The sequence below is a fragment of the Xyrauchen texanus genome, chromosome 20 (genome assembly GCF_025860055.1).
Source record: "Xyrauchen texanus isolate HMW12.3.18 chromosome 20, RBS_HiC_50CHRs, whole genome shotgun sequence".
In the NCBI taxonomy this organism is placed as follows: Eukaryota; Metazoa; Chordata; class Actinopteri; order Cypriniformes; family Catostomidae; genus Xyrauchen; species Xyrauchen texanus.
The window spans coordinates 35,795,851-35,818,994 of record NC_068295.1 but is presented as its reverse complement, the minus strand read 5'-3'; the positions used below and the strand labels follow the sequence as shown (position 1 = coordinate 35,818,994).

The following is a 23,144-nucleotide window of genomic DNA, read 5'->3' as shown; positions in this document are numbered from 1 at the left end:
CTCAAAAACTGACCATGAGAATTCTATAACTGACTAATAATATTTCAGAGTCAAAGTACAATCTAAAAAACAGTGATCTATGTAAGTGTTGATATACTTAATGTTCCAAATGTAAAAACAGTGCTGAGAAATATTGTGTTTAAAAATAAAGCACCACGTCAGAAGGATTTCAGTTTTGTATTCATTTATTCAAAAAATAAATTTCAGTTTTACTTCATTCATATAAATATGACATTTAAAAAACAAAAATATTATTGCTTTGTTTTGTTTTTGACATCAGGCCTGTCACTCTGATGTCTGTGGTCATGAAGTCATTTGAGAGACTATTGCCCACCTGAAGGACATCACTGCATCCTTTTCTGGAGCCTCTTCCATAATCAAGAAAACAGGTCTGTGGATGATGCAGTCAACATGGGATATCTGGACCGACAGGAGACGTATGCAAGGACCTTTTTGTGGACTTCAGTTTGGCTTTCAACACTATAATCCTAACAACAGCTTTCTGACAGATAGGCAGTAGTTAGTGAGACTGGGGAAATTCTGGTGCACCCCAGGGATGTGTGCGCTCCCCACTATTCTCTCTGTTCACAAATGACTGCACCGGCAAGGACCCCTCTGTCATGCTCCTGAAGTTTGCAGATGACACTACTGTCATCGGCCTCATCCAGGATGATGATGAGTCTGCATTAAGAATGGAGGTTGAACAGCTGGCTGTCTGGTGCAGTCATAACAACCTGGAGCTGAACACACTCAAAACACGCCCCTCACCATTCTGAACAGCACTGTGGCAGCAGTGGAGACATTCAGGTTCCTGGGCACAACCATCTCACAGGAGCTGAAGTGGAAGACTTACATTGACTCCATTGTGAAAAAGGCCCAGCAGAGGTTCCTTTGCCAGCTGAGGAAGTTCAACTTGCCACAGGCACTGCTGATGATACAGTTCTACTCCGCAGTCATCGAGTCTGTCCTCTGGACTTCAATAACTGTCTGATTGGTGCAGCTACGAAATCAGACATCAGAAGACTACAAAGGACAGTTCGGTCTGCTGAGAGGATTATTGGTTAACCCCTGCTCTCCCTTCAAGAACTGTACACTTCCAGTGTGAGGAAAAAGGCTGGTAAAATCACTCTGTGTGTGTATATATATATATATATATATATATATATATATATATATATATATATATATATATATATATTGTCTTATATTTTCCATTCACTTTTTATTCTATTTTTATTTATTTATTATTATTATCTATGTCTTGTTGTATTGTTTGTGCACTGAAAGCTTCTGTCACCAAGACAAATTGTATGTGTAAGCACACTTGGCAATAAAACTCATTCTGATTCTGATTAATAGGAAAATATTAAATTCATCTGAGTAAGTGGAGTGAATTTACAGGCCTTTAGAGGGCAACCTAACATCAGAGAAACAACAAAGTGGTGATCACCTCTGAAGTCCTCACGCGAAGCTCTTTGCCATTAGCTTTAGCAAACTTACCTCACCGTCTCCCCTCAGAAGGCTATTATTTATTAATTCTATTTATAACCTTAATTTCAATACAAGCTACCTCAGCTGATGTTCAGGTATGTACACTCAGCCCTGTAATGACATTTGTTTCGGGAAATAATGCCACTGTGTTGCTAATGCGGCATCGGAATGGTTTAGAGGAGAGTGCACGAGCGCACTAACTTTACGAGTTAGAATTTCTATGTTTAGTGTTCTGGTTGTATGTTTGAGATTATTAAAAGTAATCATTAATCATAGAAGTTACAGGTTTGTATATGATAGTTAATTGTTTATGAGTTGAAAATCAGTCTACTGGGGGGTTCTCGCCAATGTGAAAGAAAGAAGGAGGATGAAGACGTACGACGTTTAGGAGATATTTTCAATGTCCATTTTAGGTTTTCACTTATTTACGTTTACATTTATGCAATTTACAGTGCATTTAATGCACACATTTTATCAGTTTGTCTGTTACCCGGGATTGCTGATGCATGATGCATTATGCTTTTTAACCTGTTAAGCTGCAACCCCACTTTTGAAAAATCCCCAGAAATGGCATACCAAACTGAAACAGATACAGTTCATAAACCATTTGTTCTAAAAGCACAAGTATGATCCCATTTGAAAGCTGACACCTGGCAGTTTATTGTAAATGTAGAATTAATTATTGTCATAATGAAAAAAAATAGTTATAAATAGCTTCAAAGTTTTGTCAAGTTATTAGAAATGTATTTTTATGAAATATTTTCATGAAAATAAAATTGAAGTTGGCATTGCAGCAATCTAGAAATGCACTGCAGCTAAAGCCACACGTCTGACCATGTTATATTTAAAATCTGAAGATGACAAGTCTAAAACTCTGTATTTAGTTAAATGTTTTTCAAGCTCATGTCATACGACTTTATTTTGATTAGACTCTAAAATGCAAACTGATGTTTATTGTCATGTTCTAAGCATCTATTCAGTCTATTGTCTCTGTTTATTTATGTGGTGTAAACGATCTCCATTCAGTCTCAGTCTCCCCTGCACACATTCACACCTCTCCAGCCTGGTTATGGCTCTAAATATGCTTTTCTTTTGTCTGCATTAAAAACTTACTTTATAGCACAAGTCGAGTGTTTTAAAAACCTTTTGTGCTCTGATTTGGCTTCAGATAAAAAAATCAGACAGAAAATATATTATTTTATAGTATTCTGCACGATGATAAAGTCTATATCGATTAGCATTACATTATCAATATAATCTATTATTATGAAAATACCTGACATGGCTCGAAGAACACAGATAAATCAAATATCATTGCAATCATGTTTATTGTCTTCAAAACATCTTTATCTGCAGTTACAGCAATCTCTGATAGCTTTGTTGTGTCAGGGTCTTCCTGGAATGTCACATGATTATGGCACTTCTTCGTGTGTTCCATATATGGAGTTCCATATACTGTGCACAGAGCCTGGCCCTCAGGCTGCCAGTATGGATTGATAACACAATACATCAGAGTCTCCAGCGCTCATAATGATTACATCGACACATTTGGGTATATATTCAATAAATATGATTCCTGTCTATATAAATCTGATGTAAACCTATGAGAATCTATCAATATTTCTCCAAATCTGCAAATTTTTGAGCTAAAAGACCTGAGGGACGTTGTTTTGTCAAGCGCTGTCATGACGGTCTCACAGGAGTTTTTTTCTGAATGAGAGCGGCTGACACTCATAATTCATATTAAAGGTATCGACTCATTTTTTGATTACATAACTCCAGACACAAATTAAGACATAACTGTCACTGTAAGTTTCTCAGAATACAATAGTGGTCAAATACTGAACCTTGAGTCTTATATCTTTTTAATGATGTATAGTTTGTCAAGGTAATAACATTAAATCTGATAGTAACTTTGAACTATTTAAAAAAACAAATGCTTCAGAGCGCCAGCGCTCTGGCAACGGTTAACAGGTTAATATGACGTATGTGTTTTGATAAAGTCTCTACTTGATCTCTGTGTTTGAATTTTGTCATTGGAAATAGAGTTAAAGTTTGATAATTACTGTAGCAGTGCAAAGTAGACATAGATAATATGCACCCTTCATAATAACGTGTATTTGAGTTATATAATTATATAGATTTAGTTTGAAAACTTTGACCTACTTTTCAAAGACTGAGGTTTTAACCCCAACTTTAATCAGGTGCCAGTTTTAGTTTGATTTGGCATACAGTGTACGTGTCCAAGAATAGGATTTTCAAGAACATTATCTCATCTGACACCTTTTTTTTTTTTTTTTAAACCCATCGAAACATTAACCGTTAATGCCATTTACACATTATCAAATGGGAAGTTTTTATGTTATTTTATTTAGCTTGATGGCATAAAAATGGCATTTGCCAATTCTACATTTCTGTATCTTTATTTGTACTGACAGTCTTGCATCACTTACAGAGAGTACTAAATACTAGATATAGTGTAATTACATAATCTCTCAGATTAATTTATATGTTTGTTATTTGTAACATGACCTTTAACATGTGTCTGTCAGTATTGTCATTGTGATCTTTATATAGTGATCTGTGGTAACAGAGAGGTGGATACTTGGAAATCATTTCTTTTTAGCACATGGTAGGTACATCGAGGTCTGGGGTCAAGTTTAATGGTCAAACTCAAGTTTAATCTCTTCATAACAGTTTATATAGAATATAATCCAGCAGCCCATTCACAAAATCAACCATTTCACATGGTTCATACAAGGTGCTTGAAGTACTTGAATTTGGCTTTTAAAAATTTGAAGTCCTAGAAAAAACTTGAAAATATCAATTTTTACCAAGATGATTTTCAGTACTGTTGGTTCTGTTAACGGTTCTCAAACATACTGAACAATCTTATGCTGGTGAAGACGAAACACCGTACTAACTCTGTGACAGTGTTTCGAGAAGCGATATTCAATTGTGTGTGCTGTGCAGCAAGAAACATACAACATGACCAGTAGTCAAATTGATGAACAAATGACTCCTATGAGCCGGTTCTTTTTAACCAAATGGGCAGAGGTCCAGACGACTGCTGAAGCAGCACATAGACAGGTAGCACTGTTTAGAATGGGCCAATCACAATCGATTGTTACTGGTTGAAGATTTAAGAAAATATTTTATAGATACTGCTGTGGTGGATTTCACAAGTATGAATTCTTGCAACTATCAGTTTTAATGACGAATTACTCTCCACTGCAGTGAAAAAATTCTCCAATGAGTTGTATACCGTTCTGAATTTGAATGCAAATCGATGGAGGATTCAGTTTTGTAAGCTGTCTAGCGCCCCCTTGTGTTTAGAGCGAGAGCTTTGTGTCTTGCAAAACAGGGCTGTGTTTCCCAAAAGCACCGTAAGCCTAAGTAGATCGTAGAAACCATTGGTGTCTCTACGATCAGCTTAAGCTTGCAATGCTTTTGGGAAACACAGCCGTTTGTTTCTGACAACATTTGGATCAATATCAAAGTATATTGAAACATATGACAAACATATCCCTTGACGTTTCAAACAGCAAAAAACAAAAACAAAAAACATTTAAACATTATAAGAAAAAACATTATAATTCTATATCATAACCTTAATAATATGAAATGGCTTGACTGTTTTGCACATTTTTTAGAAAGTATATGGAAATTGATCAATTGCCTGAAAAATATCCTTATCCCCTTCAGCTGGTACACCACTTCCATGACATGTAAAGTTATTTATGTTAATTTTTTTTAATACAAGAATTAGTGTGGAAAAAAGCCAAACAAAATAATGTATAATTTAAATAATCTTTAATCTTTATTATAATCTTTTTAAGTTTGTCATTTCATTTCATGCCATTGGTGTTATCAATGATAAAATTATTTTTTATGTTTTAAAAAAAAAACAATTTATACAAAAAGTTGTGGAAAAGAATTAAAGGCCAAGTTCAGATGCCGCTTAAATATGCATTGAGTGATTTTCCCAGCATTTTAAAAAGTTATTAATTCACATTTTATCTAAAATTTGAATACAAAAATATTGGTGTTGTACCCTATTGAACCCTCAAAATGTAACCCATTTAATCCTCATTAGTGTTCATTTGTTTTGTTCGTGAAACAAAATTAATTAATTAAAAGAAAGAACAACAGTCAAGTTGTCTTTTATGAATAAAAATTAATGTCAACATGTTACAAAATGTTTAGCCTCAGCGTTTATAGGCAAAAACGGAACAATGGAAAATTTTAACATTCTGAAGATGGAAAGTCAAAACATTTTGAGAATGACAAATCAGCAATTTGGGTCAGTTCCTCAATCTGTTGTGTGACTTTAGAAAACATGAAACACAGCACATGAATCACATGGACTACTGTTTACAGTTATTCACTTTGTTGGAAAGTGAAGTTTGTTTTAAGGAGCACACTACAATAACACATCAATTTCGTCATGAATGAACCAAGAATTCTTCATGTAAAATATGTAGTTAAAGATGCACATTGAGGTATGATGAACTTGTAATAAGTGGTGTTTTATAAAAACAAATAAATGGAATTAATAAAATATGTTTATTTAAAATGACAAATAAAGAATTTGTTTTAATGAAATCTGGACCACAGTCTTTGAAAACAAAACATAAAATGTGTTTGAAAAGTCCTTGATTTTCACTTTGAAGCATCTGTACGAACCCTGGTTTCAGTTCCTCCTTTGGTTTTGGTTCCTTGAAAAGCACAGAATTCTTAATTTTCAAGGCAGTGGGTGCTGTTTTTGTGCTTTCTCAGTGTTTTGGGGTCATTGATTGAGGTCGTTGAGTGTATACGAGTCCAAATGAGTCGTACGTGGCTCGGCCCCCTTGAGTGGGCCCCGCTCCGTGAGGCGTACGTGCAAAATCAGTCCGGTCTTGTGGAGGCGACAGCAGAGCCAAAATACCGGTGGAGGCGATGACGTAACAGTGTGCAAAGGAAAGGGTGGTTTCAGATAAATCGTGAGAACAATTACACTTTCATCTAATTGACAATCTGCGACTGAAACACACGCCTGGATTAACTTGATGTTGTGAATCGTTTGATTGACAAGACGAGGTAGGAACCGAATCGGTACTATGTAAAATAAACAGACCGGGAAGTCGTAGCTCCCAGCAACATAACATTATCATATCTTTAATGCAGTGCAATAGCTTTTGTTTTGACAGATCTCTTCGTTAGTTTTGGTGTCGCTACCGGTTTGTTTGCGAGTAAATCGAAAACGAAATGACATTCGTTAAGCTGATAGACTCGTAGCTTTATTTGACAACACAAATGTACAGCATAACACCAGGCTTCAGTGCCAATGCATTGTTTAATGTCGTGTTGTTTTTGAAAATACATGAGATACGATACAGTAAAGGACAATGCCATCACTGTGCCATGGCTCTGTCACAGTGCTGTTTTGTAGTGACAAAGCATTGTTTTAGTAAACTAAACATGTCAGTATTTTAGGCTGCTAATAAAAAGGGTATTTTATAGATGAAGTCGTTTAATCACAATGCCCAGAGTTGTTTCTTCCGCTGGTTTTAATGCCCGCAGACAGGCAGGACTGATTCACTGCACTGAGCAGAGACTTTGAACATTCTGTTCTTCAGTGCTTGTTTCCTGAGCATTTCTTTGAAGTATTAAGTGAATATGAATTCCCTAATTTAGTTTTCATTTAGTTGTTGAACTGATTATACCATCGCATCATCAATGTTTACAAGGTCAAAATGATGTGAAGAATGATGTAAAATGAAGTTAATCTCAAACAAAGGATAGTTCAAGAGTTCAGTTCTTTCTGTTACTGAGGCATTTCTGGACTTGTAGCATTCTGCCCTTTGGCTGTATATTATATTACACTTCACATGCTGTTCTAACTTTGGCAGCCACATATCGTTACTGACACATTTGGGGATGTCAGATATATCTGCAGGGTGTAGAGCCCGAAGCCATTTGTTTTGAGAATAATGGCTGGCTGATGAAGTTATTGGCTGGCTAGCCGGCTCAGCCAAAACCTAAATGGCTGCTGCAGCCGCCAAACTTTTCATAGCTGCAAATGGCTGAAGCTGCCACTTCATGTCTACAGATGTCTATGTTCAGTGGTGGACAGTAACGAAGTAAATGTAATTCGTTACTGTACTCAAGTAGCTTTTTTGTGTATCTGTATTTTACTGAAGTATTTAAATTTGGGGAGACTTTTACTTTAACTCCACTACATTTCAAAGTCAAATATCTTTTTACTCTACTACATTTTCAAAATCAGTCGTTCCTTTTTATTTATGAGTGGATAAAAATGTAACTGGTCAAACGAGCCACCAATCACAGTACAGCTGCGCTTTGTTTTGAACTTGCCTTGGCGGCATCTGCTAAGCGTGAACCAGGGGTGCGTTTCCCAAAAGCATCGTTAGCCAACTATGGTAGCAAGTTCCGTCGTTATCATCATAGTTCAACGAGTCGGTGTTTCCCGAAACCATCGTTCCAACGAACATTCGCAAACAGCATCGCAGAGTTGTGTGGTTGGAACGACAGCTCTCGACCTGTGGTTAGAAGCGGAGTTTCTTGTTATTATAACATGTGGGCTTAATAAATTATTATCTTGAGCCAAATAAGCAAGATGACATTCAGTACAATCAGTATCTTTTATTTAGAAGACATACAAATGTCCTTTATGTCTTTTAGTTTGTCAATAGATTTAAAGCAACCGCTTTTGAAGAGTGCGCATGTGTGAACGTGCTCTAGTGCGTAAGAACGAGCCTATGATTGAATCTGGAAATAAAGCAAATAACTGAGAAAAATATGAGAGAGTCCTCAGATGACATGTCCGTAATTTATAGCAAAACATCTAGCATTAATTCGATCATTAATTCGAACAGATTCATTAAAAGTAGTTTTTAATCCACCACATGTGTGACATCATTAACCAACGTGGTTGAACAACCAATTTGTGACAATACGGTTTTGGGAAACAGTCGTGACTAGCAAGTTGATTTCTTCAACAGTGCATCGTACTACGGTAGTGGAGCAGCAAGTTACGTCGTTGTACGGGAAACGCACCCCAGAGCCGTTAAATATGAGAGTTGCGAACAGACAGTTGCGACAGTGATCTCGCCGCCGCGCGGTCACGTGATTCGTGTAGCTCTCAATAGTTCCAAACAAATTGCGTTGCCAATGATTTTAAGCGGGGCAGAGAGCAGCAGCTATTATTGCAGCAATTATCGGTAAATATTGACGCATAATGTACATTGCTTATTATGTTGACACTAAAATGACTTGCATATAATAGCATTGTTTTTCTGGAGAGTAGCAGAAACACTGCATTAATACGTTTTTGTGTTTAATTTTGGAGGAAATTGGCTGCTCCCATAACATAGAATATATATATATATATATTCTGTGTGTGTGTGTATGTATATATATATATATATATATATATATATATATATATATATATATATATATATATATTTAATGGCGTTGTGCAGGTTTATGTGAATGTATCATAACATTAGGATGTTAATAATTATGACCATAGACGCTCGAGAAAAATATATACAGTAAATACTGTAAATGTATTATACCTTATGGGAACAGTCCCCTTCCCTCCAAAATTAAACACACAAAAAATGTATTCAATTCAAATATATATATATACACACATCTGACTAATTAATGTCATATTATTAATAGATTGGTGTGCCAAGAGTGACATTAGTCTTCATGTAGACTGAGTTAAGCAAGAGTCTTGTGACAAATTATAATAGGACATTATGGCCATAAAAATCATAGTACTTGGATACTTAAGTACATTTGAAGGCAAATACTTTTGTACTTTTACTCAAGTGAATTTTTAAAGGCAGCACTTCTACTTTTACTTAAGTAATATTTTACCTTGAGTATCTTTACTTTAACTCAAGTACATGGTATGTGTACTTAGATCCACCACTGTCTATGTTATACTGATTTACTAGATCTCAATATTTCCAAGCAATGCATGGCTTACACTATATTTCTACAAAATGCAATACAATGTAATAAAGAAAACACCAGATTTTACTTTCACAACGTATGTACATATTTATTTTGTAGTCTGTATGCTACTAAACATTTTCACATAGCCTACAATGTGTTGTGTTTAGGCTAAATGCATGTAGGCTAAGTTGTATACAATAACTTGGCATTATCATGGATGAAGCTTATCATATTACACCTTGATTAAGAATGCAAACTTTTGTTGAATTTATGAGAAATCTACAGAGCATAAACAGACGAAGTGTAGTAAAATAAAGACCTAAATGTGTATTTTGGACTTTTTTCACCACAAGTCTGAAAGAAGACATGTTATTGAAGACAAATATCCAAAAATCTCAAAATTGACCAGTAAAAAAAAACTATGTTTTTGCCTGCCGTGTCTCGCCTTAATATAAACACACACTGTTATCAGTAGCCTATTATTTTGGACAAAGTTTTGCACATTTCACTTCAATGTACACTGAAGCATGCGTCGTGAATTAGCAAGGTGGAAATGGTGGTTTGTTACTGCAGTAATATCACGTTCAGTGCTATAAATCTCTCCGTTCCAGAATATTTGGTTCATAACATCAATCTTTGATTCAGGTGTTTGTGCAACCGTGCCCTGAAGATTTAACAAAAGTCTGGGTAGGCCTAAGTTAAGAAAAAAGTAAGTAGGAATTAGGAAAGTATGTGAGAAGTGAGATCAAAATTACCTTGCTTGCTTCTTTCCGCCATTTCACCTCAGTGCGAGAAAAATATGCATTGCTTTGTCTGTACGGAATACGAGCAATTTTAATTGGTCGTCAATTCACTGTGAGTCTGTGTATCGTGGCAATGGGCACAAGACTGCGCTGTTCTGAATCCAGTGGGAAAATAGATCTCGTGTATTGTTTATATAGTTCGTGTGTGTATGTCTCTATGTGATAGAATTATTATTTGATGCAAATAATTCTAGCCGGCTCAGCCAAACTTTATCAGATGGCGGCTCAATTTGGCTTACGAAATTATTGGCTGGCGGCGGCTGAAATTCTAAATGGCGCAAATGGCAGCGCCTGGCGGTGGCTTCGGGGTCTAGCAGGGTGTCAGGGAGGCTTTGAGTTCACAGGAAAAAGATGACAAGCAAGAATATGACCACGATGCTTTATGTAAATCAAGCAAACTGGTATAGTGGTATTTTCTTAAAGAATCTAGCTAAGAACATCTCATAAATTGCCAGGTTTTAAAATGTGAACTTGATCTTGTAAACAGGTTAGGGTTATAATAAAGCAATCAAAGGTTGTTATTTGCAATTTAGCAACTCAAGCACATATTTGTTTAAAAGAAAAACGTTACTACATATTAAAAATACAGTAGTGGTTGAATGATATATCGCAGAGGCCAATAAATCAGACGATATTCCGTTTTTTTTAATTATTGTCATCGGACAATAAATCCTAAAATGTCATTTTAGGGCCGTGAGGGTTCTAATAATCACCTGCTTTGTAAATGGCCAGTCATGGTTCGTTTTCTTGTTATGTGCCTTCGTGTTACTACAATAATAGACTGGTGTACAACACAGTGTCATTTAAATGATCCGCAGACGCATTTGAGCTCATAATATTTAAGTGCTCACCTGTTTCATTCTCCCTCTCTCTCCTCAACAGTTCCCTGTAACTTTTAACTGTCTTGTCTAATGATAAAAAGGCAAATATCAATTAAACTTCATATATTGCCTGCTAATATGCAGATGTCTAGTTTAAATCGATGTAATTCATGAAAATCCAGCCATTTCATCTAATAAAATAAAAAAATGATCAAAAGTTCCTCTCGTTCAAATCATGATTGTCCGTTCGTGACTATCCAAGCAGGTGACTCCGCCCATTTACACTGTTAGGAGATTGTTGTCCGCACTGGATCTGCACGAGTGTGTGAGTGTGACTTCAAAGTAAAAGCACTTTATGTGTGCTATGAGTAAATGTCTTATTCATTATGCACTGTATGTACAATTGGTTTGATTCTGTATTTTTTTTCAGTAAATGTGATTGGTAACCTGGACATACCATCCATGGTTACTGGATTATTGTGTTTACTGTTATTGCCTCCTTCCTAATATATGAACAATTTCATCATGTTCAAAGAAATTGCTAAAGTTTGATGACTAAACAGAAATGGCTTTTTGGCATTTAAAATACAATCTTATTTACAAAGTTTAAGTGTTGTGTAAAATTAAGTAAATATAGTGCAAAAAAATGAGTTTAATTGTTTGTTTGTTTTTTAGCAATTTTATGTATGTTATGTAATATATTAAATTGTGTGATATATCGGCATTAGGGCTGTCACAATTATGAAATTTGGCTGATGATTAATTTTAAAACAAATCATTGCGTTTATGACATATGTCATATTTCTTAAGGTGTGCTTTTTCCTACATGTGTGCTTCATACACTTTAAGTCATTTAACTTGAAACATAAAAATCAAATAATAAAACAGGGATAGGTGATTTCCTTAAGGCTTTAAAAACTAATGACTGACAAAAAAATTATGTTTTAAATATCAGAATATTTCTACATACTTGAGTGTCTTTATTATTATCTTATATTATCTTTTTGTCAACTTTAGTTTTGGTCAACTTTACATTTGCACTGTTGTTTTTTGAACTCATATTTTACATTTATTTTTATAAAAAAAATTGTATATCAGTTATTATAGTTATATAATATTTTGTTATATTTATGTCCTAATTTCTTCAATTTCACATGTTATTTTAATGCTCTGATTAAACCCATGAGCTCATGTTTCTCATGAAGCAAAACCTTGAGATTTTGTTTCATTTCATCACTACACAGATTATAAAGTAAGTGTGAATCTCCTGTCACTGCAGCTGAAAGTGAAAACCAGAGAGCTTTGCTTTTGTTTATTTAATAATCGCGACAGGCTTAATCTGCATTGTATCGGTCTATCAGCCACCCTGCTCTCTAGATATCAGCATCAGCCATAAAAAAAACATATCTGTTGACCACTAGTATACAAAACAAACATTTTGCATTGGGTTTGATCCATTTAGGAGTTTTATTCCCTTTTCTCTTCCAATACTTCTGTAAGAGGGCTGAAAGTTGTGGTGTTCTAAAATAATGGTTATTGGGAACTTAAGTAATTTTCATTGGTAATTATGTTTGAAATAGACTATAATAATTGTTCTCCTTTCAAAGTGCCCTCCAAAGGCATCATTAATGCCATGTGGAATGCAGGGATTGTTGCTGACGTGTCAACAATAACAACATGCACAGTAATAAACATACTTGCTAAATAAACTGGTGTTTTTCATTTTAGCTGTGTAATCTAGCATGCTTGAACAGTATTGACCAATCAGCATCCAGGTCTGGAACAGCATTTTATTCTAGAATACTAAAAACTGAAATGCTGTTATGCCATATTTGACCTTTTATAGTCATATTTAAACAATCATTTGACAATAGAAACACCAATTAGACATGTTGGGCACTTTATTTGGACCTTAGTGCTCCTAATAAAGTGCTCAGTCAGTGTATGAATGAAGCAACATACCTCTGTTTGTGTGTTTTTCACCAGGAGAAGATGGACACATCTCACACATGCTATTGATGAAGTCATTAACAATAGTTGTTCAGTTCAGTTCCGTACATACTGTGTGGAATTTTTGAAAATGCAGTTTTCTTGTCACTAACTGAATTTTTCAGTTGTAGAATGGGGTTGTAACTCCTTTATTTTATCAAACTGTGTGTGTACAGAACAGTATTTCACACTAAAAGGTGAACTGACAGCCAAATTTACCTGCGTGTATGTGGCCTATGGGATTTTTCAGATTTTTGATTATCCGCTGTGTGAAAATAAGTCCAATCAGTTAGAAAAGACATTGCAGACTATTCAAGAACAGTCTGAAGGTCTGTGCCAAGTTTGGTGAATGCAGCTTGAAGGCTCTAGAAGTCTGTGTTAAACATTTTGATCTTGGTTTAGAGATTAGAAAAAAAAATGATACGTTTGTAGAATAACAGTGTTGGCTTTGTTAAGCCAATGTAATGTGAAACAATGTTTCAGCTGACATGTTTTCTTTGTCTGCAGCATGTCACCATTGGGGCCAAGAGAAAAGGCTGCCCTCAGGCAGTGCATTCAGGCCCAAGCCCAGCTGGAAGAGGCCATTGCTGAGGTCATCAATGCTGAAGTACAACTAAAGAGCAACTCCAGAGAGGTGAGAGACACAAACTTGTTTTTTAGCTCTGTGACTTCTTCATTTATGACAGACAAAGCACTGACCCATTTTTAGTTTTCCATTTATTTTCTGCAGTCTTAAAACACAGTTTTGTGTCCCAGCTTTACCCCTTTTTATCTTTTCTTACTGACTTATCATATATGGTGGCTGTGGACACTGACTCTAATATAAGGAAAAGGCTTGAAAACTTATATTATAACTTGTATATTTTTAATAAGTACGATAACCATTTGGTTAAAGCGTTTACCCACACAAGATTCTTCTTCTGGAAGACTTCTAGGGCAGAATAGCTTAAACTCTACATTTGATCATGGACACAAGTTAGGCCTAAAGAAAAAAAACTGCACTGTTTACTGTAATGTTCACATTGTTTTCATGTGTTTCTTCAACTTCTTGAATATCCCACCTCTGTGTTCTTTCCAACACGTATCAAATTCGATAGAATTGTGTGGTGTAAATTGTATAAATTTTTTATGTTTTTAAATCAAAATGGTTTGCTTTTTTTTCTTGGTTATTAAGTACACTAACTTTTAAAAAACTTAAGTAGGGGCAAAATTGTTTGGTTTGATAGAAATAACACCATATAAATTATAAGTTTTGAAAGTCTACAATTTTTTCACAATTTTGAAATAATTTTCTAACAATAACTATTAAAATAGTGCCTTCTTATTTCACACTTTGTCTATATTATCATAGTTGATATTTATAAATTTTCATAGTTTAATATTTAAACTCTGGGTCTGGGACAAGACTAAAACAGTAAAGTCTACATATAAACGACATTTGAAAAGTACCAAAAAATAATAATGAAGTCAGTTTTAATGTGATCTTCGTATAGCAAAAAGAAAAAAACGTTTCAATCTTAGTTAATAATAAAAAAAAATGTATCCCCTTTTCTCCCAATGTTGGAATGACCAATTCCCACTACTTTTGATAGGTACTCCTGGTGGCGCAGTTACTCGCCTCAATCCGGGTGGTGGAGGACGAATCTCAGTTGCCTCCGCTTCTGAGACCGTCAATCTGCACATCTTATCATGTGACTCGCTGTGCACGACACCGTAGAGACTCACAGCATGTGGAGAATCATGCTACTCTCTGTGATCCATGCACAAATCACCACACGCCCCATTGAGAGCGAGAACCATTAATCGTGACCACAAGGATGTACCCCATTTGACTCTACCCTCCCTAGCAACCGGGCAAATTTGGTTGCTTAGGAGACCTGGCTGGAGTCACTCTGCACACCCTGGATTCGAATTTGCAACTCCAGGGGTGGTAGTCAGCGTCTTTACTCGCTGAGTTACCCAGGCCCAAATCTGTTCGTTTTAATTAAAAACAAAATCAACCCATGAAATCAAAATTAATTCGGTTTAATTAAATTAAGTTAATGTGCATGTTGCTTATTTTGCTGTGGTATCAAAATTGTTTGGTGAATTATGACATTTCTCTGTTATTGTTTTTAACTACTACAATTTTGGTATTGTGAAAACCCTATTTATTTGTGCACAATGACAGATTATTCTCTTTGTTTTTATTATGTACATGAGGAAACATCCATGTGCATGACATAATGATTTGTCATAAACACTTCAGTGTGCAGGTTGAATAGAGTGCGACTGTTTTGACCTTTGCTCAATTCATAATTGCTACCTTGATGCAGGTAGTCTATATGGAGAGGGATTTACTAGACCACAGCTAAACACGTACGCCCATGAGAGGTATTAACAATTGAGTTATTGTCTTCCAAATTGGTTGTAGGCTAAAATTGGGGCTCTGCACTCATTTACTTAATCTCTGTTGTGAAACCTAATGTGAAGTTCCCTTAATCTCTTAAAACAGATGTATTTTACTGGGAGTGTATTGTGTTTCTAAGACACCAGTGAACAGGGACTTTGTTCCCTTTATTGTGGATATCAGATGATGGCAGACTGTTTTTAGGAGGTGGAGACCTCAGACCAGGAGTTTTAAAAGCTGCTTGGCATGGAAAAGCTTTCAATTCAAAGGCAGACTGGTCAAGAGTTGCACATGTGAGCATTCATACATCTGTGTGTATATGCCAAACAAGCATTCTGAATTTTGTGGTTCCTCTCAGGTGAAGTCTCAGTTGCACAGCTGTATCAGCAGACACCTGGAGATCCTGCGCTCTCGTGAGGTCTGGCTTCTCGAGCAGATTGATCTTTTGGAGCAACTGAAAGGAGAAACTTTACAACAGCAGCTACAGCAGCTCTATTTGGTGAGTTTCTTATTACAAATAAAAAGTAACAGTTCTTGAGAAATGAAACCTGAAATTTCTCTGAATATTGAAACTAAAATATTTGAAGTGAAGCTGGGTTGTTGCAGGGGTCTGTTTTGGTTGAATACCTTTTTTAAAGCTTAACCTTATTTTTCGGTCATGGTTCCACACAGTTCAAGGGCCAGTTTGACATTCTCATTCATGAGCTGGAGTATTCCAGTAGTACCAGTCCTGCCACCCAGCTCACCAACTGCTTGGAAAAGTAAGAACCAGGTCACCTTTTTTTTATGTTTTAATTTTTATATCTGCTGTCTAAATTACCGTTTCACATGCCTAGCTATTCAACAGAGGCAGTGTTGTGATTATAACATCCCATAATCCATGTCAATCTCTGTGGAGGCATCAATGTCAGACTTGGAATAGATATGGAGGCTAAATGTGAGACTCTTCTGTTGTCATCTTCCAGGTTGTCTTCTCTGAATTTGACTCCCGAAGAAACCCCAGAGATGAGTTTCCAAGCAGATGCTCGCACCTTGCGGCAGGCCATCACATCCTTTGGGACCATTTCCACCCAGGTTTGTGAAATGCATGCTTATTTGCACACATAAGGCTTGTTGCTGATACATTGATAGACATAAATACCAAGAAACCAAGCCACCTGATTGAGAGAGAACAAAGAATTTCCCTTTTATGTGGCCACTGCCAGTAAAGGCTGTGCACTATAGATAAAAAAAATGATCTCAATATTTTTCAGCCTTTTGATAGTATTCAATATATATATATAGATATTTATGTATTCAGTACTCACTGAAGAACCTTTAGGTCATATTTGATATTTTACAATAAAATGTAAATAAACAGGTTCAACCACTCCCCTTCATGAACAGGCTTACTGCTCAAAAGTACCTACATTGTTTCCTTTAGTCATAGTTCTCATTTGGCCTCATATGCTAGAACAGCTTCAATTGGGAATTAATGCAGAATTGAATAGTTCTTCTGTTTGTAGAATTGTAGCAATCTTCGTAGTTTTGTGTTGTACTATTGGATATTTAAGAATCCTAATTAAACAGTTTACTTTATACAAACACAAGATCCAAATTATTAACTCAAGACTGAAGTGTCCATTGACTTTTGACAGGAACACATTGAATTTCAAAATACTATATTTTCAAAGCTCTGTTATTAAAAGTCTGTCAATTATGCCCACTTTCCTATTTGTCTACAAAGCTAATGCATTCATAACTTGTCCCTACTGCAGCAGATGGAGATGTCTCAGAACTCTCTTGAAAGATCATGGCTTCTCCAGGACTGCCCAGTTTCAGCCAAGAAACAGGTTTGTTTGTGACATCCTACCTTGGATTTGTTGTACTATGATTGTAATTTCCTGCTCAATAATGCACGTGCATCCAGAGTAAAATCCCTAGTCTTGTTTCCTTAGAAAATGGGTCCTGAATGGGGCACACCTCTGGCTGAATGGTTTCTTGGGAACCATCCAGTAACCAGTGCTCCTGTGGGACACCAGTTTGGCACGAACACCCAGGACTGGCTGCTTGCCTCCAAGCAATCTCAGGTGAACTGTTTCTTTTATCTCATGTGGGTACATGCGAAAGGAATGCTTTTGGTACTAAAGGGTAGTTTCACTATCCAGATTAAAGATTTAAACCAGTGGTTTTCATCTAATTTTACTTCAGGTTTAGACATTTTTAAGAACAGCATAGACCCAGCAATATTAATTGTCTTTAAGAGTGTTTGGTTTCAAAGTGTCGAAATTGGTTTCATGTCAATTGCTGCCAATAATTCACTGCACAAAACACATTGTTATCAGTACAAACCATATTTATTTTCATTGCAAGTGACTCTTTTTTTTGTATGTCTGGAAAGATTAGTGTCAAAGATTTTGAGGATGAGGGCATGTCACACAACCGGTCCGTGTTGGCATATGTCTGATTTTTCTAGCTTCTAACAAGTGACAGATAAAGATAATTTGTGATACATTTGTGTTATCAAATTGAGGTGTTTAGGAAATTGCAGACTGAGTTTTATTTATTGCTCCCATATAGGAAGTTCAACAGTTGCCACCTTTTGACTTCCTAAAGGCTTGGGGTCAACTCCAAGACCTGGAGTCATGGCTTCTGAAAGAGAAATTGCCTATTCGTGAGCGAACCCTCAGTGGCAGCACAGCCTTCTCTATTGAGATGATTGAGGAAGTCGATTTGAACCTGAATGAGGTGGAAGAGGAAGATGAGCAGGAAAAATTGGATGACACTACTGAGGAAGAGGAATTCAGCAAGTGGCTCATCAGCACAAGCAAGCAAGACAAGAGCAGCCTAATCTCAGACCCTGACCGCTTCAAGCAGATTGTCCAACCCTTCTACGAGAGCTTTTCTCCCAGTGATTGGCTCCTTAAGGCAGACTGCAGCTCTTGCGGTGCCACACGATCCGTAGACGTTGAAATTGAGAACCTCGGAAAGCTCAAATGTCTAAAGACTCCCCAATCATCTGCTGCCAGCACCATTGTCACCAACCCAGAGTCCATTGAGATGTGGCTTCAGAAGACCATACCTCTCGAGACCAACTGCAAAGCCAACGAGACCTGTGCCAGCTACGTTCAATGTGTGTGTGATGATAATTGTGGAAAAGAGGCCCTAAGTGCTTGGCTCCTCAAGAAAGAGGGGTGGGATAAGAACAGTGTTCCTGTCAGTAAGAATGCAACAAACAAAGCTTCCAGTCACCAGCAGGAGCAGCAACAGAAGGTTCAGGCCATCCTAGAAGCCTGGCTACACCCAAGCAACAGTGCCAAGACTCCTGCTGCCCTGTCGTCCCTCTCTGCCTGGGTGACCCCGCACTTAGTTGTCGGTGAGGAGAAGAATTCACGCTTAACAACCTCAGAGATCTCCTTCCAGAAGCCTGTCCAGAGTGAGAACTGGCTTCTGCCAGCGATGAAGCACATTAGCAGTACCACTGAGACGCAAAATGAGCCAGAGAGCAAGAACACTAAAGAGCGAGACCACAAAGACCTAGAGGAAGACAAATGGCTTCTACGTAAGCGGTCAAATGCACAGGTGAGGCTTATTTCTAAATTGTGTTGGCATTAAGTAGGGTTGGGGATCAAAAACTGGTGCTGGATTCATAAAACATTCTTGAAAATATTTCTTTATTCTTTAATCAGAATGTAGTGATAAAATGCTCTCTCTATTGCATTGTCCTCGCTGGTTGCACACAACAACAAATATGTACAAGCACAATTTCAATTTGCAAATGAATGATCTGGTAATTTTTATTGAATTGCAAAATTTTCATGAATCGGTCTCAATCTGTTTATGTATACTTAAGGATCTTGAGACTTAAATCAGGTTAATGGACCTTATTCATTTTTGTGCCATCCTTAAATTTGGACTCCTGAAAATATACATTGCATGCCATTGACTAGAGTGTAAAGGCTTGGGGATACTTCGTTTTTCTGCATTCCGGATTGCCTCACACGGTCGAGTGCTCAGCCTTTCAAAGTAAACTTTTTTTTACCGTGAGCAAACAGGATAAGGTTTGCTGCATGTGCACTACCACTGCTTTGTGATACTCTTTTAGTACAGTCCACGGCAGGCTTTTGGTGATGATGCACACAGATGAGGACTGTGTCGAAAATCGGGGCCGCACGTGGACAGTTCATGCAAGCTGTGGTAATGAAGAAATTTAAATCACGCATACTGTGCGTGTTCCAATCAGTAACACATACAACCATTGGCCTTAAGTCTATCCTCACTGCCTCATTTTCATTTACGTCAAAAAACAAATGTGGCGCTTTGTGGTTGTTCAAAATACGTATAGATACAAATTCAGAACAGTTTTTTGTAATGAATTACAAATAATAAGTATTTAAAATGTAATTAAAAATAAGACATTAAAATGTTACCATCAAAAGTATTGCTTTTTAGCAATCATTAATGTGTCATTAAGTGGAATCTGAATCTGAACCAGATTCATTAAATTACTTATGATTCCCATCCCTAGCAATATGTCATGAGAGTGTGGAGAATGTATTACTCTGAAATCGGGTCACAAGATATGGTGCATTCCATATAATTTTTAAAAAATGTTTTTGCAGGAAAGACTTGGCTTGCCCATAGTATGTGACCTATTTTCCTGCTTGAAGCTCAACGGAGACCAAGAAAAGTGGCTCCACCAGGCAGCTACACAGGTGAGAAACAATTACATGAAGGTTTTGAAACTAAGGTGGTGTCAAGTTAAAAAAATTACTTTCAGAGGACCTAAAACCATTTTCTCTTCTCATTTCTCTTTCAGATATGAATACAACATTCATTGGCTTTTTAGAGATTTACTATCACTTTTTAATCGCTGATTATTGCACAATATTTTTCTTCTGTGCTTTTAAGAAAGATTCTTTCTCTGTTCTCTTACATTCTGGAGATTGAAAGAATGATAATGGACTAGAGGTCTTGGCCCAGAAGATTTTTTGGACAACCATCGCTTGAAAGTATTTTGTGCATTGGGATTTTCTGTCATTTTGCCTTTTATTGGCATAAAGTTAAATTCCAGTACCGACCAACATGTTGACATTATAATTCAGGAATTTTATTTTTAAATCAAATGGACCAGGTTGGTATGTACAAAACAAATAAAAAATGTCTTTCTTTTTTTACCCTTAGTGCATGGTTTGAGAGTGGCTTAGGAAGAACTGAAATAAAAACAAATCTATATTCATTTTAATCACGCACAGTTGTTATAGCTTTTTTCATGCTGTGAAACTCTCCCCTGCACATTTGCTCTTAACTGAAAATGCTTTTCTTCACATTAGATCTCTGGAGAACATTGATATTGAGTTTTCTCAATTAAGATTACATGTGCTTCCATTACCATTTATTTTATTTTATTTTATTTACTTTTTTTTATTATTATTGTATTTTATACTTCAGTTGAATTTGCTACTCATATAATAGCTAATAACCTGCCATAACTGTCCAAACATGGTGGAGCAAATAATTCTATTTTATGTGGAATATTTCAAAAGCAGAGTGTGTCTGCCAATTCTGTTATTGAAACCTCAAAAAAGCTCAGATAACTTGTCTGACCATAAATGTGTGGCAATGCTTGCAGTCCGTTCACCTCTTTTGTACGTTAAGAAAACAATCTGGGGGTTAAGGTTAGAGCAGGCAATGTTCATTGTGTGTCTCTCTGTGCAAGACTTGTGGTAAATATTTACTAGAGAGTGAATGTATAGTTCTTTATTAAATTGCATCTATCATCTTGTAACCACTTGATTTAAAGTGTCTCTACTCTAATCCACCCTGTCGACATATAAAAAGAATTATACTTTGCTCTTTGCACTTACAGAGCAAATGCTACAGGGAAATTTAAAGCTGGCTCAAAGATTAAAATTAAGCTGCTTCTTATAGAGATAATATTATATAATGGTGTCATTTCATGTACTAATATTTTGCCTTGTAAATGACCATGGATGTGGTATATAAAACATTAACAATGTTCAAATATTGACTATTGATCATATGCACCATACATATTTTTGTTTTTCTTTTTTGTGCAGCATTGTTGTCTCTGTCTAATGCTGTGATCCATGTCAAAAACTATTAAAAGGAAATAAATCAATTTCCTGTTATAAAGTGTTTTCTTTTCTGTTTCATGACACACGTTTATGCTGAAAGAGGAACTTCTATGGAAAAGGAAATTTAACACAGTTTGGTCAGTTTATTGTAAAAAAAATTAGGTAAAATATACATTCACCAAGCACTTTATTAGGAACACTATGGTCATGTGGTCTTCTACTGTTGTAGCACGTGCTTTGCATACTGAGATGCTATTCTTTTTACTACAATTGTACAGAGTGGTTATCTGAGTTACTGTAGCCTTTCTGTCAGCTCTAACCAGTCTGGCCATTCTCTGTTGGTCTCTCTCATCAATAAGGTGTTTCCATCTGGAGAACTGCCACTCACTGGATGATTTTTGTTTTTGGCACCATTCGGAGTAAATTCTAGAGACTGTTGTGTGTGAAAATCCCAGGAGATCAGCAGTAACAGAAATACTCAAACCAGTCCATCTGGCACCAACAATCATGTCACACTTGAAATCACTGAGGTCACATTTTTTCCCATTCTGTTGTTTGATGTGAACATTAACTGAAGCTCCTGACCCATATCTGAATGAATTTATACATAGCACTGCTGCCGCCTGATTGGCTGATTAGATATTCGCATGAATAAGTAGCTGTACAGGTGTTACAAATAAAGTGCTCAGTGAGTGTACATTAGACAAAAAGCAAAATAGTGATGGCTTTAAATACAACTTTTAAGGTATTTACATTTGTAAAGATTTGTGAGATATATTAATGTAGTGCTTTAATAATATCAAAAATATCAACGCAAAGGACTTGGCATAAAGTGAAAACGTGTAACTTCATGGACTCACTGATGTTTATAAACCCTCATGAATGTACAGCCTGGAACAGAATACACAAAAGTAAAAAGAAATGTCATCTTATCACAGATTCATTTAATTCGGTGACATATTGATCATTTTAAACCATGTTTTAAATCCAGTTATCCTCTGGCCATATATTTAGCATGTGCATTGAAGTATGGAATGATAGATGTGCTTAAGTATCATTTATTCACATTCACAATCATTTAAATATTACAAAATGTAAACACTGATTATCAGTTTCTAGTGCAATGTTATGGAGGGCCAAATAACTTTGTTACACAATTATTTAATAAATTCTCATTTTCGTCCATTGAGTGACATGCTGATAACTGAAATCTTGAATTTAGGACACAAAACACATGCCTATATGAAAAGTCCAAGATAATTCTAAAATGAAAATAATCCCATAATAAGTGCAATCAAATTCCCCCCGACACACAACATTTATGTTTAATGATGGAGGACTTGAAAATATGTCTCTTTGATCATATTGCATTGCGTATTCCTCTTAACCAACTAAACATTGTTAATTGTGCTAACTTTGCTGTGTAAAACAAAGCACACAGTACAGCCATATAAACTTGTTGATCAAAAAGTCTCGAGTGATAGTCTCACAGACGTCAGACTGATGGAACCGAGTTTAACTTCCTCACCCTGATCGAGAACATGGAGAAGAGCGATAGAGCTTTGACAACTGTGAGGACTCCACACCCACCATGAGTGGA

The 23,144-nt window shown here is 36.2% G+C and overlaps 1 protein-coding gene across 2 annotated transcripts; it reads left to right on the top strand.

Moving 5' to 3' along the window:
- Positions 1 to 1,442: 1,442 nt before the first annotated feature.
- On the top strand, positions 1,443 to 21,580 carry LOC127660702 (nuclear receptor coactivator 4-like). 2 transcript variants are annotated; one of them, XM_052151077.1, is made up of 10 exons: positions 1,443 to 1,586; positions 13,586 to 13,712; positions 15,826 to 15,966; positions 16,140 to 16,228; positions 16,433 to 16,541; positions 17,225 to 17,299; positions 17,405 to 17,536; positions 18,027 to 19,028; positions 20,069 to 20,161; positions 20,266 to 21,580. In XM_052151077.1, exons 1-10 carry the CDS (start codon positions 1,579 to 1,581, stop codon positions 20,269 to 20,271), a joined length of 1,782 nt encoding a protein of 593 aa, XP_052007037.1. In that variant the 5' UTR covers positions 1,443 to 1,578; the 3' UTR covers positions 20,272 to 21,580. The 2 variants fall into 2 exon arrangements, with proteins under 2 accessions (XP_052007037.1, XP_052007038.1); XM_052151078.1 differs by lacking the exon at positions 1,443 to 1,586 and adding an exon at positions 6,398 to 6,570.
- Positions 21,581 to 23,144: the final 1,564 nt, after the last annotated feature.

Coding starts and splice junctions, on each gene's coding strand:
- LOC127660702 (XM_052151077.1), top strand. Junction 13,713..15,825: donor TAAAGAGCAACTCCAGAGAG/GTGAGAGACACA, acceptor GGTTCCTCTCAG/GTGAAGTCTCAGTTGCACAG. Junction 16,229..16,432: donor CTCACCAACTGCTTGGAAAA/GTAAGAACCAGG, acceptor GTCATCTTCCAG/GTTGTCTTCTCTGAATTTGA.